Below are 20,147 nucleotides of genomic sequence, written 5' to 3'. Positions count from 1 at the left end.
AATTAAAAAAGCATCAACCACAAAAAGGCATTGACCGTTGAGTTGACTATATTCCTAAAAATGCGGGAGATATATATACAAGATACGTTAGTTTGTCTATAGTTGGTGGTAATTTCACTGCATGAAATACTTCTCTTGGGATTTAGTTATAGTGGCTGAGTTTCGTTTCGAGTTTTTTATTTTGATTTCAATAGATTGGTATCCTTTTTTGGAACCATTGATCACCTCCTTCTGGAATGCTCAAGTCCTATCAATGACTCTCTCTTTATAATCTTCCATTCCTTCTTTCTCAATGCACTCAAGCTGTAATTGTATTTGCAAGCCCCTTCCATCTCTTTACAGAAGTTCTTCATCATAAGGAGCAATAAAACATACATTCACCCTCTGTAATTCTTCAATTCTTTTCAAATGTGGATCACAACGATGGTATTCTTATAGTATTTTGGCAATGAAATGTGATTTTAACTGGGAGGAAGTGTAGAGCAGCAGTATTTTTTAGGAGGTGAGTGTGGAGATAACTGAAGTAGAATGGCTGCATCTATACCTTTAGAGGGTGAAAGAGTTATAGGCTTGACATGGACTGGAAGCCTGCGCTCTGGGAGCACCAGATTGTTTGAAAGTTCATCTAGTGTTTTTGGGTCTCAACATCAACAGAAAGAGGATGACGAGGAGGCCCTCAAATGGGCAGCTTTAGAGAAGCTTCCCACATATGATCGCATAAGAACATCCATCTTCAAACAGTTAGAGGGAGAAGATGAGGTTTTACACCAAATAGATGTCAGAAATATGGAGCTGGGGACAAGACAGCAACTGCTTGACAGGCTTGTGAAGGCTGCTGATCAAGACAATGGACCCTTTTTGCATAAACTAAGGGAAAGGATTGATAGGTACCTGTTTTTTTTGTTTTTTTTATTTGATTCTGAATTAACTAGAATGCTAAATAGTGAGAACAAGATGGAGCTTAAAGATACGAGTGTAATTGCGCATTCCCAATGGTCCATGTCTTTGAGGATTTTAACTTCTGAAGTGGGTTTCTTTTTCACACCTAACTTGTGAACAGACTTTCGTGCAGTTGTTCTTATTCTCACCCTTGTCATACGGGTACAAGAACATTTCTTTTAACATAATTGGTTTCCTTTGTTGTAAGCAGGGTGGGGATTAATTTGCCTGAGATAGAAGTCCGTTTTGAGAACCTCAATGTGGGTGTTGATGCATACATTGGAAGCAGAGCATTGCCCACACTTTTCAACTATACAGCTAATATGGCTGAGGTATTGACCCCAACACTTTAATGGACAAATTGAAATTCATATTTTTTACTTGTTATTTTTGGATTCGATTGTGTATGTAAATTTTTATTATCAATGTTTCGAATCATATTTCATGATTCATCATCAGGATGAACAAGATTCTTGATTCTTGTTCATCCTGATGATGAATCACAGAGTATGATGTAATTGATGAATCAAGAAGTATGATTCAAAACATTGATGATAAAAATTTGCATACACAATCGAATCCAAAAACAAGTGAATTTTATGTAAAAATCTGATAGCATTAATTCATATTTTTGTTTATCTACATACTAATATATCTCATACGCTTCATATATAAATTGTATCTGATGGTGTCTCTGTTTGGGTTCTCTTTGTCAGAGTCTTTTGGAGTCCCTTCGTTTGTGTAGGAGCAATAAGAAAACCATGACGATTCTTAAGGATGTCAGTGGTATCATAAAGCCTGGCAGGTAAACATGACAAAGAGAAATACCCATTGTTGCAGTAACTTGTTAAGAAGTGTACAATAGAGATTCCAGGCATTAATGAATTGAGATTATGCAGAATGACACTGCTTCTGGGTCCGCCCGGTGCTGGAAAGACTACTTTGCTGTTAGCTCTTTCAGGAAAACTGGGCTCAACACTAAGAGTTAGTCAATCTGTCTAGCTTGAGCCTCATTTCTCTTTCTTAAGATTGTCATTTATAAAATGAAGAAAAATGAATTGAATCAAATGATCTGTGAATGCTTCAGGTGAGAGGAGAAGTAACTTACAACGGAAGTAAGATGGATGAATTCGTGGCCCAGAGAACTTCTGCTTATATTAGTCAGCACGATCTGCACATTGCAGAAATGACTGTGAGAGAGACCCTCGACTTCTCTGCTCGATGCCAAGGAGTGGGTGAAAGATACGGTAACTATAGCCTTATTTAATCAAGCTAGTGTTCTATTATAATTTCCTAACAGGAAAGAGCCTAATAAGAGGAAGGGAAATCTTTGTTGTAGATGTGTTAAGTGAACTTTCAAGACGAGAAAAGGAGCTGGGGATCAAACCAGACCTTGACATTGATGTCTTCATGAAGGTACTATAACAGCACAAGTAATAATAATACAATTCACATACCTGCATTCCTAGGATAGTAATTCTTTGTAACTTACTCACCTCATGAGAATGGGTTTCTGACTCTTTTTTATTTTCCCCTTAGGCTGCAGCTATGAAGGGCCAGAGGTCCAGTATGGTAACAGACTATGTTTTGAAGGTGAGATGATTTTATATGGAACGAACATTAACATTGTAGCCCTTTAGAAGTACTATAAGATGTGCCAAAAGATAGGTTACTATAACGACTCCATTTCGTGGAATAACCAGAATTAGCAATGATTGTGATTGTGGGCAGATATTGGGGTTAGACATATGTGGGGATACGTTGGTGGGAGACAACATGACAAGAGGGATATCTGGAGGTCAAAAGAAAAGAGTGACAACTGGGGAGATGATCGTTGGACCTGCAAAGGCATTTTTCATGGACGAGATCTCAACTGGTCTGGACAGCTCTACAACATTTCAGATTGTGCAATGCTTGCGACAGATTGTTCACGTGTACAACACAACAATGGTGATTTCGCTCTTGCAACCTGCTCCTGAAACCTTTGACCTCTTCGACGATGTCATCTTACTCTCAGAAGGGCAACTTTTATACCAGGGCCCCCGAGAGTTGATAGTAAAATTCTTCGAGTCCATGGGTTTTGCTTGCCCTGAGAGAAAAGGAGTTGCAGATTTCCTGCAAGAGGTATATTCATCATCCTCTTCTTCTTCTTCTCCTTACCCAGTGCCAAGTGTCCACTGCATTTCATTTCAACTTTTTGCTAGCTTTTACATGCCCACCATTTGGAATTAACAGGTGACATCTAGAAAAGATCAAGAGCAGTACTGGACTAGAGAAAGCCAGATATACCGTTACGTCCCTGTGAAGGAGTTCGCAGATGCATTTCAATCCTTTAAAGTTGGTGTAGAGCTAAACACGCAACTGGCCATTCCATATGATAAAAGTAAAAGCCATCCCACAGCTCTTACAACCAAAGAGTATGGTTTGGGTAACATGGAGCTTATTAAGGCCTGTATTGACAGAGAGATTTTGCTGATGAAGAGAAGCTCCTTCATATATATATTCAAGCTCTTCCAAGTAAGTTCATTGGGTTATTACTGCATAAATTTGTCTTGAGCAGAGTACCATAATTTTTCCCTAAATTCTCTTGATGTTTTGCAATGTTGATGACAGATTACGACCACTGCGTTGATTACGCTGACGGTTTTCTTCCGCACGGAAATGCATGACAGAGACATAGTCGATGCGTCAGTTTACTACGGTGCTCTGTTTTATACATTGGTTAACATAATGTTTAATGGCTTTGTAGAGCTGTCTATCACGATTACTCGGCTTCCTGTGTTCTACAAGCAGAGAGATTCCAAGCTGTATCCTGCCTGGGCTTATTCACTTCCTACATGGGTTATGAGAGTCCCTCTGTCACTCATGGAGTCTTCCATCTGGGTCATTCTCACCTACTATACCATTGGCTTTGATCCAAATCCAAACAGGTATTGAATTTGACCATTCATTTCGTTAGGGTAAAATCATTTCTTGATCCAATGATGACTCTAATCCATTTTCTGATGCAGGTTTTTTCGACAGTTTTTTCTCTTATTCATCCTCCACCAAATGTCTCTGTCACTTTTTCGTTTCATTGCTGCAGTCGGACGAAGTCAGATTGTGGCAAACACATTTGGAACATTTGCACTTTTGATTGTATTAGTTCTTGGAGGATTCATTGTATCCAGAGGTGCCATACCATTTTCAACAAATATCATATGAGATACAAAAAATATTAGGATGTAATCAAGGCTTGAAATAATTTAACATTCCTTGCGGATTTTATGTTTGCAGATGATATTAAGCCCTGGTGGATATGGGGTTATTGGGCATCTCCTCTCATGTATGCTCAAAATGCCATTGCAGTGGTTGAGTTTCTAGCAAATCGTTGGCAAAAGGTTAGGATCGGAGCTAAGCTAAACTTAAAATTTATGCAAACCAAGACCATTGATGTTTGTCCGTGCTGATTTTTTTTTATCATGCTGGGTATGGTTGCAGCCCGGAAACAACATTGGTACAACATTGTTGGAATCTCGCGGATTGTTTGCTGAAAGCTACTGGTATTGGATGGCCATTGGAGTGCTAGTAGGATATGCCATTATCTTTAATTTGCTCTACACCCTGGCATTGGCGTATCTAGATCGTAAGTTGAATCCTTGAAATCCCCACTCCCCCTTTCTCTGAATTTTATTGTCTTATTAGGTAATGGGTAATTCAGATAGTTCAAGAAAATGATGATCTACCTGTCCATGTAAATCACTACGTGTGAAGCTCTTGGGAGACCTCAAGCATTGATTCCAGAAGGCGTAGAGGAAAGCCAAGGTGATAGACAGGCTCCACAAGAAATGAAAACTATCTCCTCGGTTGGAAGTAAGCTTGTTTCAAATTTGTTAATGGTCCAAGGTTTTTATAAGTTGTTTGAATCAAAGTTGAAGTGGGTAGGGAGGGTAGTATTAGTAGTAATGTTTCTAAGGTGTTGTGTTTGAACTTTGATCACAGCAGGTAAGAAGGGAATGGTATTGCCTTTCCAACCCTTGTCAATGGCATTCGAAAATGTCAGTTACTTCGTCGACATGCCTGCAGTATGCTCTCTGCCCTGCCATCCCTCACTTATATATAGTTATATCTTAAATTGAATTCTATTCCTTGGTGAAAACTATTGATATTCATAAGATAAACTATTGATAAATGTAGGAAATGAAGCAGCAGGGAGTTACAGAGGATAGACTCCAGCTACTGCGTGAAGTGAGTGGGTCGTTTCGGCCTGGTGTGCTCACTTGTTTGATGGGCGTAAGCGGGGCTGGGAAGACAACATTAATGGATGTTCTTGCCGGAAGGAAAACAGGGGGATACATTGAAGGGTCCATCACCATCTCAGGCTATCCAAAGCAGCAACAGACTTTTGCTCGCATTTCTGGTTATTGTGAGCAAAATGACATCCATTCTCCCTATGTTACAGTTTACGAGTCCCTCGTCTATTCTGCTTGGCTTCGTCTTCCAAAGGAGGTTGATTCTCAAGCAAGAAAGGTATATGATTGCATTCTCTGTACAAATTTGTAACTGCTCCGTTCCCTCCTCCCTCCCTCCATTTTCTCATTCTCAAATTCAAAACAATGTGCATTGTGGGTAATGTTTATCAGAATTTAAGTAAAGTGAAGATCTTTTTGTGGAATTTCTTTTTATTGCAGGCATTCGTGGATGAAGTGATGGAGCTGGTTGAGTTAAACAATCTGAGAGAATCACTTGTTGGGCTCCCTGGAGTGAACGGTCTCTCCACAGAGCAACGCAAGAGACTGACAATTGCAGTTGAATTGGTGGCAAATCCTTCCATCATTTTCATGGACGAACCAACATCAGGTTTGGATGCGAGAGCTGCTGCCATTGTTATGAGAACTGTGCGAAACACTGTGGATACAGGAAGAACTGTTGTCTGCACCATTCACCAACCTAGCATTGATATTTTTGAAGCTTTTGATGAGGTGGGTGTGGGTAAATTATCCAGACTATACCTAGGTAGTTCTAGGTATCATAGGTACTCCAGAGCTTTCTACTGAGCAGTCACCTAATCAATCAAATGAATGTGAATCTCTGCAGCTTGTGTTGATGAAGCGTGGTGGGCGTATGATATATGTGGGACTTCTTGGTCGCCACTCTCAAACTCTCATTGACTACTTCCAGTCAATAAAAGGAGTTCCTGACATCACACCGGGATACAACCCTGCCACGTGGATGCTTGAAGTAACCTCCGTGGGTTCAGAAATGCGTTTGGGAGTAGATTTTGCAGATATATATCGATCTTCATCCCTATACAAGTAGGAACTCTCATCATATCAAATATATTTATTCACTTGAATTAGGTAAAAGCGAAATGGAATCTATGTATATTGTTCCTTAAAAAAAACAAATATTTAACAATGGATACCAACCAAATGTTAACGAGTGCAGGCAAAACCAAGATTTGATAAAGGAAATTAGCACACCTGCTCCAGGCTCCCAAGATTTATATTTTGAGTCACAATTTTCACAGCCTTTTTTAATCCAAACAGAAGCATGTCTATGGAAGCAACACTTGTCCTATTGGAGAAATCCACAATACAACGTCATCAGATTCTTCTTCACTCTTGTCTGTGCTTTGTTGTTTGGTACCATCTTTTGGAAGATGGGGAGTAAGATGTAAGTTGCATGCATTTGAGTTGTTCAAGTGACTATAATTTTAAATTTGGTATTGATTTTTACTTGAAAATTGATTTGGGCCATGATAAATATATGCAGAAAGAAGCAACAAGATGTGTTGAATGCAATGGGATCAATGTTTGCAGCAATTGTGTTCATTGGAGTAAATAACGCCTCTTCTATTCAACCTGTGGTTGAAGTTGAGAGAACCGTTTTCTATCGAGAAAAAGCAGCAGGAATGTACTCACCTCTTCCTTATGCTTTTGCTCAGGTATATAATAATCACTCTCTCCATTGTAGTCTATACAATACAAAAATTATTGAGAAAAATAAACATTCTTGTTTCTTAACAATATTAATGGCAAACAAATGATGGACTTCTTGTTGCAGATATTGATTGAGCTACCTTATGTATTTCTCCAATCAGTGATGTATGGGTTGATAGTGTATGCAATGATCGATTTCAATTGGATCACAGCCAAATTTTTTTGGTTCTTCTTTTTCATGTTTTTCACCTTCTTGTACCACACATATTACGGGATGATGACTGTAGCTATCACTCCAAATGCCACCACTGCTGCAATTGTCTCATCTGCCTTCTATGGCATTTGGATGCTTTTCTCTGGTTTTTTAATCACTCGCCCTGTAAGTACTTGAAATATGATATCAGCTGCTTACTTGATTTTTTCTTTTAACATTGTTTTTGTTATTATAGGAAAAAGACTGTTGCTGAATGTGTATATATGGGAATTGAATGCAGAAAATCCCAATGTGGTGGAGGTGGTACTATTGGGCATGCCCCTATGCATGGACTTTGTATGGCCTGATCACATCTCAATATGGAGACATCACTAATCTCATGACCAAAGCTGGAAGTGAGGAACAGGAGCCATTGCACCAATTCTTAGAGAGCTACTTTGGATTTAAGCATGACTTTTTGGGACCTGTTGCAGTTGTTATTGTGGGTTTTGTGCTTCTCTTTGCATTCATCTTTGCTTGGGCCATCCGAAGTAACAATTTTCAATCTCGATGACCTTTCACAACCCATCCCAATCCCTTCCCACATGCCAAAAGTATACTAAAACAAAACAAAACAAAATTGTACTTCTTCATATTTGAGCATTGCATTCCATCCAAAACACTACTAGAGGAATTCTTTATTTAAAGATACAAAGTTTATTTCTTACCAAAAGGAAAGTAAGAAAGTACGTATTATTATCACTCATTGGTATTGTGGTGTATTGTCACCACCAATTCTTGTTAAAAAATATTTTCAATTTACAAATTTAACCATTTTTTAATCATTTAAATTTATTAGTCTATCAATTTTAATGATAGTATCTAATATATATTATATGTTAAATGATATCCATTATCAAACAAACAAATTTTATTATCATCGAAGAAAAAATATGTATATACATCAAGTAAAGAAATCAAAACTATGGAATAGAATTGCATAATAATGAATAGTTGTAACTTTCTGGTTAACAAGCAAGGAGGCAATGCTTCTATTATATATGCCTCATCAAACCACATAAGATTAGGTCAACGTATTAAACTCCTAATTGGGCTATATAATTTAAATGTGAAGTACACATCTACAAATTCAAGTTACATGTATAAGGTGCACATAATCCAATAATATGGTACTAATTTAAGTGTAGAGCTTCACTCTTTATTCACCCTTTAGGATATTTAATTTCATAGGCACTAATCAGAGCCATTTCCTTTTCTCTATTGGGTTTAGGTTGGTTATATTTATACATTATAATTTTTCACTTGTATGATAAAATTTGAGTTGAGGCCTTTTTCATTCATCTTTTTGGTTAAGGTTGGTTATGTTTCCACATTATAATCTTCTCGTCTATTGTAAAATTTGTGAGAATTTTTGTTGTCTTCAAATATTCATTTTTCTCCTAAGGCCTATAATAAATCCACATTATTGAATTTTCAAAGATCAGCAACTTGCTCTTGTCCAAAAAATTGTAAGACATTCTTGCAATTCAAACATCTCAAAGAGAAATTCTCCTAAAAAAGAATGGAATGAGATGTGCTCAAGAAAATTAAGGAACATTTATCTTACCAGAAGTAAAAGGCAAAAGAAAGTATATCCCATAGGCTTACTTCATCCCTTACCCATTCTTGAGAAGAAATGAAAAAGTATATGTATAGAAGTTATCATTAGGTTACACAAGATAAATGGCAAAGTTTTTATGTTTATTGTGGTGGATAGACTCATCAAGTGTGCACATTTTTTTCCATATGCTTTGATTTCGAGGCTTCCCAATTGTTGATTTATTCTTCAAAAAGGTTTTCGAATTACATGGTTTATCGAAGAACATTGTTAGTGGAAGGGAAAAGAGGCTTTTGAGTTACTTTTGTTAATAATTATTTTGTTTGGTAGAAATAAATCTCACTACTAGCATGAGTTATTTTTTTATATTGATAATAAGGAGTTCAACAGAGGAGCCCAAAACAGCTCAGAACGAGTACATCAAAAAATGAGTCACCACCGGAAATTACACTTTAGTACATATATGGAGAAAAAGTAAATATAACTTAAAGAGGAGCATCCCAGAAATTGTCCACCCAGGTAGTCCAACCGAGAGGGCCTTCCATCCAGATTATACTTTTGTGAGCTTGCACCTGGGAGAGTAAAGCAATCTCGTCCATCCTCATATTAGCACTCTTTCTGATTTCTTCCTTGAGTTTATTGCACGCACTTTCAAAAGCCCGTAAGTCTTCAAGGGTTCTTCGCCACATATAACCATTCTTTAGCTCATAGTAATAGAACGTAGCCTGTCCCGCCTTGAGAAACCTTTTCAACTTCTTCCTCTCCATAATCATAGAAACCTGAACCTGCATGAAAATTTTAAAGTGTGTGAGTTTCCTGGAAAACTCCGTAAGAGCCCTTGGCTTACCTTGGTATTTCTCCTCATTCCTGCACTTCCAAAGCTGCCACAAAATATTAGAAGAAAGCATGTTCCAGAACATATTAGCATCTTTAGGAATACCAGAAATATGACCAGTGATAATATCAAGAATACTAGCAGAAATCGGATAGAAAATTCCAAACATGCCCCATATTTCTTTGGCAAAGAGACAGTCAAATAGAATATGCCTCCCAATTTCGGGGAGTCTACACAATGAGCACAAATCAGAGTCAGAGTTGCAAAATTTAACGGGGAGCTTATCAAGTAAAACCAGCCATTTAAAACAATTAATTTTTGGCTCAATAGGCGTCCTCCATAAGAGAGAGAACAGCTTGTTCCAAACTTTAACATCTAAAGAAGAGTACCAAACCTTGTTAACATGATTAATGATATCATGAGACTGATTGAGACCAGCATAAATATCCTTGGCTTTGATTTTTGACAAGACCACACCATTCGGCCACCTGCAATGGAGATATCTATGAGAGTCGACATGGCACATTGTAGGAATGTTTCTGACGGCCAATCGAATCATACTGTATGTCTTCTTTTGAGAATCAGGTATGTTAAACTTGTTTTTGATAGTCTCCCAGGATAGAAGGTGATCAAACTCAAAGAGATCAGCGAACAGCTGGATCCCTTTCATAGCCCAAGCCTTGGCAGAGCATCCTTGCGAAAGAGCAAGGGGCTTCCCATGAACAATAAGATTCCACCAAATAGACCTTTCACCATGCAGTTGGTCCTTATAATAACTGTCCTTATTAGATAAGTGTTTCTTAGCAATATCCCAAGCCTTCCAAATTGACTTAAACACAGCCGAACCTTGAACAGTGACAGGAAAGTCACCAAGAAGAAGATCACCTAACGGGAGATTTTTCCAAAATTTAGCCTTCCTAGGGAACCCTCTCTCAATATTATGTCTAACAAGAACCTTCCAAGGGTTATTACCTTCCAGGGAGTGAAATATCCATTTAGAGGAGAGAGCGATACCCTGAATTCTGAGATCCTTTAGGCCAAGTCCCTCGAGAATCTTATCAACATGACACCAGGACCATTTAACAGAATGATGCTTCTTAACACCTTTGCCATCAGACCAAAGGAAAGTTCTAATAGCACTTTGAATTTCTTGAATTTGGTAGTTGCTAAACAACCAAGCAGACGAGTAATATATACTGTATGATGATAATATTTTTTGGCAAACTTGGATCCTACCGGCTAGCGAAAGAGTTCTATTGTGCCATTTATTAAGCTTATTGAGGATCTTGTCCTTGATCCAAAGCCACATATTTTTGAGGGAGGGGTCCACAGAAAAGGGTATCCCCAGATATTTCACAATTTTACTAGGGCCGCCCCATAAAAAGCCAGAACTAGCAAACCACTCAGGAGGAAACTCATCCCAACCAAGACATATTGACTTGGCATGGGATATACGAGCTCCCGAAGCAGAATAAAAGAGATCCAATTTACCTTTAAGAGCATTAAAGTTATTCTCAGTAAGAATGAAGAAAAGACCAGTGTCATCTGCAAACTGACAATTCAGGAGCTCTTCATTATTAGGAAGGCAGATACCTCTGACATTAGGAGAAACAGAAAAATCTCTGAGGATAAAAAATAAAGCTTCAGACGCAATGACAAATAACGTAGGGGCTAACGGACACCCCTGTCTGATAGACCTACTAAGGGGGAATGAGGGGGCGGGAATACCATTGACCTCAACAGTAGCACAGGCGTCCTTCAGGAGGGTTTGAACAGCAAGGCAAAAAAAAGGGGGGAATCCAAAGGCTTCCAACATCATTAAGACGAATTTCCATTCAATTCTATCATATGCCTTCTCAAAGTCAAGAAGCAGCATAGCAGCGTTCTGTTGGGAAGCCTTAGCCCAATCCATGGCTTCCCAACTGGTGATCAGATTTTCAAGAATATACCTGCCTTTAATGAAGCCGGTCTGTGAGGGATTAATAAATTTAGGTAGAATATCGACTAATCTAAGAGCAAGGACTTTGGCAAGAACCTTATATGACACATTGAGCAATGTAATGGGCCTCCAGTTTTTGATGAGAGCCTTATTGCCCTCTTTAGGGAGCAGCTTGATAGTGCCTTTATTAATATCTGGTCCTAGGGAGCCTTTAGAAATAGCTTCATTATATAAATCCAGAAGGTCTTTACTAATCCAGTTTAAGTTAGCCTTATAGAATTCCACAGGGAAACCATCCGGACCCGGGGCCTTATCATTATTCAGGGCAAGAACCGCAGCCTCAATCTCACTTAAGGAAATAGGCTCAGCCAGCCTGGTGACATCATTAGGATCAAGCTTAGTGGGGATAAGCGACCTGCACTTGGATCTATAATTATCGGCCTCCATCGAATCATCAGAAGAAAACAGAGTTTTATAGTAGTCAGCAAACGCACATGATATAGCATAAGGGTCGGAGATCTCCTGGTCATCTATGGATAGCATATCAATGTATTCTTTACAATGCTTGTGCTTAAGGAGATTAAAAAAAAACTTAGAACCTTTGTCACCCACCTGTAACCAGTGCGCCCTAGACCTAATCTTAGCTCCCCTAATCTTAATCTGTTGGTGATTTCTAAGCGCATCTTTGGCTGCAAGAACCTGGGATAGCCGATTGGGATCAGAAGGATTGGCCTGCACATTATACTCAGCGATTTGCAAGTTAATGTTCAACTGTTTTTCAGCAAACTTGAAATCCTTGGCCTTCTTTTGGCCAATCGTTTGAAGGAAGCTCGTCCAGGTAGAAATATTGTATAGCCACATATCTAACTTAGAACAATTCCGAAAATTAAGTTTATTAATACCATTGATAATCTGCAATGCAACCAGGACGTCATCGTCCATAAGAAGACTGGTATTAAGAATGAATTTGTGCTTCCTGGGGGAAGGATTGGCAGGAGTAGAAATGAAGTTAACACGAGCAAGAATAGGGTGGTGATCAGAAAGAGTAGTGGCAATAGTTTTAACGATGCTGCCAGAATCACAAGGAATGAAGGTAAAAAAGAATTTGTTCGCATAAAAACGATCAAGTCTAGAATAGATCCTGGAAGGACCCTGTTGAAAGTTGCACCAGGTGTGCCAAAGGCCTTGGTGGATGGCTTTATTACTAGTCAGCGGGTCGAAAAGGTTCTTGGTACTAATGAATCTATTCCAGTGATCCAACTCATTATTATTCCAATTAAACGAATTACCACCAATTTTATCCTCCTGCGATTCTATCATATTGAAGTCACCCCCAAAGAACCAGGGGATTTCAGGCAGGGAGCATAACCAGTCCCACAAATTACCTCTTTCTTTGGCATCATTAGGAGCATAAATAGAGCATATGCCAAAGGGGAGGTGGTCCTGTTCAAGGATACACCACACCGCCCTTTGACATGGGGAGCAGCCATGTTGGACGATGGACTTTTCCCACTTAGGGTTAGCCAATATGGCAACTCCCCCCCTGCCTCTATCATGATTTGTGTAAAATTTAACTGCATCCTTCCATATGAAATTAAGATTAGTATCTAATTTAAAACCAGTGGATTTAATTTCTGTAACATAAAAAAATCAATGTTCTGCTGAGAAGATAAAACCCGCTTAATAACAAATTTCCTGTCAGGAGACTCGAGCCCCCTAATGTTCCAAGATAAGCAATTCATGAGGAACTTAGTTAAGCTGAGGTGACGCAAAATTACCGCCTTTAACAGAACCAGAGTCAACATCCATGTAGGGAGTAACAGCTTGGCTTTCAATGGGTGGACCCGCTGGAATGACTTCCAGCATGTATCCATCCTCAATCTCTTTAAATTTTTTTTGAGGAGTCTCCTTTTTCTTTCCAGAACATCAGGTAGCAGAAAGCGAGATGACAGTCTCTTTCCCCGAATTGATATTGTTACTTCCAAGATTACCCACACTCACATGACGGTTAGTGGTAGAGACAGCCCCCAGGTGGGTATTAGTATTATGCATGTTCTTAGTAGTACTCGCCTCTTTCCTTATCCCTGAACCATGATTTGCTTTCCGCTTTTTTTATCGCGAACCAAAATAAAACCATCATCGGAATTAAGATCAATGCCAGAAAAGTCCACAAGGGATGGTTGGGTTTCCACGGTGGGGCCAGAGACATCACGGGGCGTATTGTCGGAAACCGGTGACAGGGTTGAACACACAGGGTTACTATTGTCAACGGCACTGGTCGGGGCGGATGCATTATTAACCTTAGTACCTGCATCAGTATTTTCTTTGGAAGGAGGGGTACACTGGACGCCAGAAGGGCTTCCATCATTAACAGGTGGGGTAGTATGGACGACTTTAGGGTTTCTAGGAAGATTCCTCTTAATAATAGGACAATCACGCCTAAGATGGCCTTCCTTGCGGCAAAGGAAGCATGCATTCAGACCACCCAAGACCTCAAGAGGACAGGTAAAAGACTCATTCGCAATATCAACCACAATAGACTCAGGGATTTCTTTGCCAGGTAACAGAGAGATGAGCAGTCTAGCGTCCATATTGGGGACAAGCCGCGCAGATTCGTCCATACGGATCGTTTTTCCAAGCGGCTCCATCAACTGAGGCAAAAAACGCCAAAGAAAGGGCGAAACGTTTTTAACTAATACCCATCTGGGGGCAGCTAAAGCCAGCACCTCGTCATGGAGTACATCCGGCGACCATGCAAGAGCCCTAAAGGTTGATGCACCCACAGACCAGAATTGTCTTTTCAAAACTTCCTTTTGAGCCTCCGAATTAACAAAAAATACAACATACAGACCCTTTTGAATCTTTCTACAGAACGAAATATGGTAACCTAGCTTATTATTCCAGAAATTGTGAAACCAATCATCCATAAATTTCCTTGGCGGGCACTTATCAATTTCAGTGGCCGAAAAGAAAATTGCGAGATTACACAGCCTATTCTTTTCCTTTAATATTTCATCCAGCATATCAGAGTTAGGAATAATAGAAAGAGATACAGAGGGAGCCGAGGGGCTCTTACCAGCTTCTGATGGCGCTTCATTCGAGCTAGGGGAGATAACATCAAACCTGGATTTACCATTGAAACCAGCCATGGAAGCCACAGCCTCAGAAAACGATTTAGGTCGAGAAATGGTGGGTGCAATACCGGCTTCACCGTCATTGCAACCATCAAGTAAATTCTGCACGCGCGATCCATTATGATCGCCTGTGTCTTCATAACGCGCCGTAGAGGAGGGAGCTGGGGAAGCGGGCCGAGGTGCTAGGTGTTGCCCGGAGTCGCCGGGATCACCCGCGGCCGCAGGTGGTGACGCCACCATCAGGCAACTTGCTTGATAGACGTCAAGATTTTTTCAAACTTGCTCTGCAGTTTTTCGCACAATTCGCTCCGTTTTTCGCACAGATCTCATTGTGTCTAGCATGAGTTATTAGCTCTAGATGGATGGATATAATAAGTCAATAAATGGATTGAAGGGTACCTAAGAAATTACATTCTTGAGTAGCTAAAAACTTGGGTCAAGCACGATCACATTTGAGAGAACATTATTTTAACATCTCTTAGGATATTAGGTAAGTCGCCTTTCATGACTTTGTATCAAAATATAATGATTTAACATTTATGGATCTTGCAATCACAAAAAATAGGGTGCCTAGAGCAACATATATGGTCAAGTAGAGTCAAGAGGTGTTGAGATCCTTCAAGGACCATATTCAAGATACCCAAAACAAGTAGAAAATCTATGCAAACTAGTAGCATACCAAAAAAGTTATTTGGAGTTGGGGACATGATTTACCTTAGATGAAAACCCTATAAGTGGTCTTCATTAAAGAAGAAAGAAGAAGAGAAGTTAAAACCTAGATTTTATCGTCAACACCGTACAAGATTATAAGAATGGTGGGAGAAGTAGCCTATAAAATAGTGCTACTTGAGAAAATAGAATGAAAAATATCTTTATTGTTTCCTACCTTGAAATGCAATAGGGTAGCACATTGTACTATCCAAAGACTTTCTACCTTTGATGAACAAAGAAGGTTCATTATAATACCAAAATCTATCATGAACACTTGGGAAAGAAAGATAATGGATAGAACCATAAGGGAGTGTCTAGTGATGTGGAAGGATTTGCCAACTAAAGACACTACATGGGTAGGAACCAACATCTCAAAAAATCCAAATTTGAATATCTTGAAGGAAAGAAATCTCAAGGAGGGAGGACTATTGTGCCCCCTTTTCTATAATATTTTGGATTTGGTCCATAAGCCCATTTATTGTTTCTCATATATAGTCAAGTAAACTAATTGGGAAGTGTATGTGTTTACATTAGGTGTCTTAATAATGGTTCATAAGTGTTATGTAATAAGCTAATCATTTTAATAATGGCACTATCAACCAAGGCGTGTGTGTGTGGGTTTATTTTGTAGGGAAAGGAAAATAATTTTAAAACTTTAAATTTATTCAAGACAACATTTGAGAGAAGACAAGCTTGTTTATCTATTGATTTTATTTGAATGAATTGGACATCTTAAATTGTCTATCATTAGATATTGCAGGATAGAAACCCACTTATATCCATAGTTGTTTAGAGGATGAAAGCCCCTAAACTAGTCATGGTTGTTTCATATAAGGACTATATTTGGGATTCAGTAAATTTTTTAATTTAGGTCGCTCCTACAATACTTGATTGTCTTATATTTAGGTGGCTCTCTTAGTGCCTATGAATTATAATTTTATTTTTTTTTAATAGATTTTCTATATTTCTATCACAATATTATTATAATTATTCTTAAATATTTTGGCAAACTTCATTATTTGTAAGTTTAATTATCACTATAATAAGAGGATTAACCTATTTTGTGAATTTTTATGTTGTTTTCTCGCTTTGTAAGGATTTACTATTCATTTTTGCACATTATTTTTTATAGTAGATCTAATTTGAAATTATATTTAGATATTTTTTTTCCATGGAGTTAAATCAATTAAAAATATGTAGTATCCCTGATTGGGGATATTACAACTATGGAGGTGATAACTAAATTAAAAATATCCAAAACCCTATAGTCTAATCTTTAGTGTTTATCCCATATATCTTACTAATCGAATGGGGATATATCATGTGGGTGGCATTAAAAGAGAAGAAAAATAAAAAAGAATCCAATCATAAGAAATGTATCTTAAATTTAAATCAAATAAACCTAAATTCTTTACTTCTCACAAAAAATATATAAACAATCCTCATCTTGAGCCTCATTTATGACACATAAATTGCCAATTTCTCAACCATTCATCATATTGGACTAGTTTATTTTATATGAGAGAGAATTTTTATAGTGATGAGGATTTAAAGTAATGTTTAGTATCTCTATCAAACTTTGCAATATTTATTTTAGGCCTATGGACAATGCAATAGTCATTTATTCCCTCTTTTCTCTTCACTGGGTAGTTATTTCTATAGTTTAGCACTATTTTACCTTTCCTTTCTTTCAATTATATTGAATTTGTACTACTCTTCCTAATTTCTACATGTTAAATTTCTCACAACTTCTTCAGCTTCAATCTATTGCCTATGCCTTTTGTGTCCCTAGTGCATTTTCCTTAGTTCCAGATGCATTTCACTGAGTTCATGCACATTCACCTTAGTTTTTGTGTATTCACCTTTTTGTGATTAAGAAAGCGTAGAGTATGGATTTGCTCCTATAGGGTTGTATTTTCATATATGGAGAGTGTATTCACCCAAACAACAATTAATTTGCCTTTCTACACCTGCAAACATGAAAATAACTACAAACAACCAAATTTCAAGATTAAATGACCCATGAATGCTAGAAATCTATGCAAGAAATCTGTGCTCAATATGTGAATGATCTAGTTATTTAAACCAAACAAACATCAAAGATAAAGTGAAAAGAGGTCAAATTAGCACGAAATACCATAAAAATGAGGTATATCAAGACTCTCATTTCAACAATTTGTCCAAGATGATTGATTTTAATGTATGCTCATGTAATTTTGATAGCATAATGATGCTCAATTACAAAGGAATTGAGAGAGACATAAATGGTTAAGGGTTATATATATATATATATATATAGAGAGAGAGAGAGAGAGAGAGAGAGAGAGAGAGAGAGAGAGAGAGAGAGAGAGAGAGAGAGAGAGAGAGTCCTCTCATCTCATAGGATAGTGCCAAGTGACACCATGAGGTGAAAAGAGAGGCAAATAGTATTTTGGATTGTGAAAGGATATCTTTCCATAAAGGCAAGGTAGGAGGAATAAAAGAAATACAAGAATGAAAAATCTCTTTGAATATTTGAGGGGATAAGGCTCATATGACATGCTACCAAAGCCACGTGCTTAGTGTGATGGGGAGGGGTTGACTTGCTTTATCAAAGAATAAGTGTGTGCACATGATTAAGGAGTGGACTAGGAGTTAGATTAGAGGTTAAGTAAAAGTGATGGGGCATTTGATATGTGAGAAGGGTACATAAATAAATAAGATTTATTTATTTTATTTATTTGGAAGGAGATTAAGGATGGAGGTAAATAATTAAATCAAGCATTTACCTTAGGTTAAGAGTTTAGAAAAATAGGAAACATGAATTAATTAATATCCAATAGGATATTATTCAATTAATATAAATCATGGAGAATTAACAAAATATAGATAAATTGACTAAACACGTGTTCAATTTTGGGTGTCTACACATATATTTGTGTGATTTATTGCTTTGTACTTGCATTTAAAGACATTTAATTATAATCATCTAATACATATTTCATCCACACTTGTACTCTTTCATTCTAGAACATTAAAGAAATAATATGAATTTGATGCACTAAAAAGTGTATAAAATGCTTACTCTTTAACTGATTTTCTCTTTGTTTTTCAAGGGTTGACCTTGGAGAATATGCTCTCGCATGAGTAGAAGTAACTCATTATAGAAATACAATAAGTCTTTAAGTTAGTTCGAAAGGTAGAGTAGACCAATCTTAGAAAAGCATAATTCCACTTCAAACAAGAATGAATTTTTAAATATAGAAAAAATCTATAATCATAAATTTGATCCAAAAAAACTAAACTCAACCTTTGAAAAAACAAAAGACCAACGTAAAAACATAGACATTTATCTAATAAAAAAGATAATATCTTTAGTATCCTAAAATCTTCCTAAAACAATTTCCCCCTAAACTAACATATACATTTGTCGTCTGAGAAAAGTTTTTCTTTTCCAATATTTAGCCGATAGGCTATCTCCTGTAGAGTACCTGGTACCCCACGTAAGTTTTTCTTTTCCAATATTTAGCCGATAGGCTATCTCCTGTGGGGTACCGGGTACCCCACATCGGGAAAGGGTCTCACGCCGTTAAATTGTAGTTGTTTCAGTTCAGTTGCCGAAAAAGGTGCGGTTACTGGTTTTTCTATTTGTCTTTCGGCAGTCAAACCTCTCTTTCTTTGCACCTTTACAAAGGTTTTCCCGTCTCCACGCATTGCTATGCACTCCCCTTTTAGCATTACACTCTGCTTCTCCTTGTGCACCCAACCACGCTTATCTACATCTTTTGCATCTTTTGCGTAGGTTACACACTCTCCTCACGCAAACATCAAATAATAAGTTCACTGTTTTATTTAACGCAACCTTCTCTTGTCTTCTCACGTGCTATCAACTCTTCTACTTTTCATTGCGGGGTCTCTTCCCCTTCCTCACACACGAGCCCTCTCTGTTTTTGTGCATGTTCAACCATTTTTCTTTCCCATGCACATACTCTTCTCTCAACGCAGCTCTTCACCTTTTGGCCGCTGCTTTCATATGACTCTCAACAACTGCCTTAGAGAATATGATCTTTTAATGGTGATGCTTTTGTGGGTGTCTTGTTTTGCCACAAAGATCTTCAAACTAATTCAGGTTTCTTGTACTCAAAAGGGCTTTATACGAACAAGATCAGGCAACTGTGGCTCAGGCCATTACCACCCACAATAAACAAATGGGCGTGATATTATGTGATAAAATGGTGGAAGTCTTTAGGGCTCTGCTCTATCTAATTACTCATATCTCGCATCCCCCTGTTTGTCCATGTTGCAAGCAACACATGAAAGTCACTCTGCAACTCGGTGATTCAAGTGATCAACATGTTGCACTCTGCACACTTTTTGGAGGACATTCCTTTCTCAATTAGTGCATACCTACATAGAATTGGGTTAATATCTTTCTAGCTTTTTACAATTTTCGCCTCTGTAAATGTTATCCATAATCTATTGGCCTGTATGTTAATGTATCTTGGCCTACTTCATGGTACTCTCTGTAAACAGTTTGTTGTAAGGTGGACTTCTGTTGCTACCATTTTTCTTACGTGGAAGCTTTAGTTGTAAATTTATATATGTACTTTATATTAATAATATAAGTTTAGGCAATTTTATAAAAAAATAAATATTGTTTGTAAAGAAATCTGAAACTTTAATATCTAGGAGGATATAATTTGACATATTTAAAATTTCTAGTGCTTATTCTACTAGTTTTTAAAAATTATTAATAAATATTTTAAGAATTTCTGAACTTAGAAAATTCTTATCATATTTTTTCAACATTTAAACATTATAAGTTTTTCATAGTAAGTTTAACAATTTCATAGATGATTGATTAGTTTAAATTCTTCT

The 20,147-nt window shown here is 37.6% G+C and overlaps 1 protein-coding gene across 1 annotated transcript; it reads left to right on the top strand.

The window, feature by feature from the left end:
- Positions 1-380: 380 nt before the first annotated feature.
- LOC131062525 (pleiotropic drug resistance protein 1) lies at positions 381-7,815 on the top strand. Its single transcript, XM_059221781.1, has 22 exons — positions 381-887; positions 1,151-1,271; positions 1,656-1,744; positions 1,839-1,923; positions 2,027-2,186; positions 2,279-2,355; positions 2,479-2,532; positions 2,671-3,063; positions 3,175-3,456; positions 3,553-3,869; positions 3,951-4,111; positions 4,216-4,331; positions 4,420-4,564; positions 4,693-4,791; positions 4,924-5,003; positions 5,116-5,448; positions 5,610-5,900; positions 6,016-6,233; positions 6,367-6,594; positions 6,694-6,865; positions 6,985-7,239; positions 7,355-7,815. The coding sequence occupies exons 1-22, from the start codon at positions 529-531 to the stop codon at positions 7,625-7,627; spliced, it is 4,308 nt and encodes a 1,435-aa protein (XP_059077764.1). The 5' UTR covers positions 381-528; the 3' UTR covers positions 7,628-7,815.
- The last annotated feature ends 12,332 nt before the right edge of the window (positions 7,816-20,147 follow it).

Source organism: Cryptomeria japonica, chromosome 1, assembly GCF_030272615.1.
Source record: "Cryptomeria japonica chromosome 1, Sugi_1.0, whole genome shotgun sequence".
In the NCBI taxonomy this organism is placed as follows: domain Eukaryota; kingdom Viridiplantae; phylum Streptophyta; class Pinopsida; order Cupressales; family Cupressaceae; genus Cryptomeria; species Cryptomeria japonica.
This window is presented reverse-complemented; position numbering and strand designations above follow the sequence as displayed.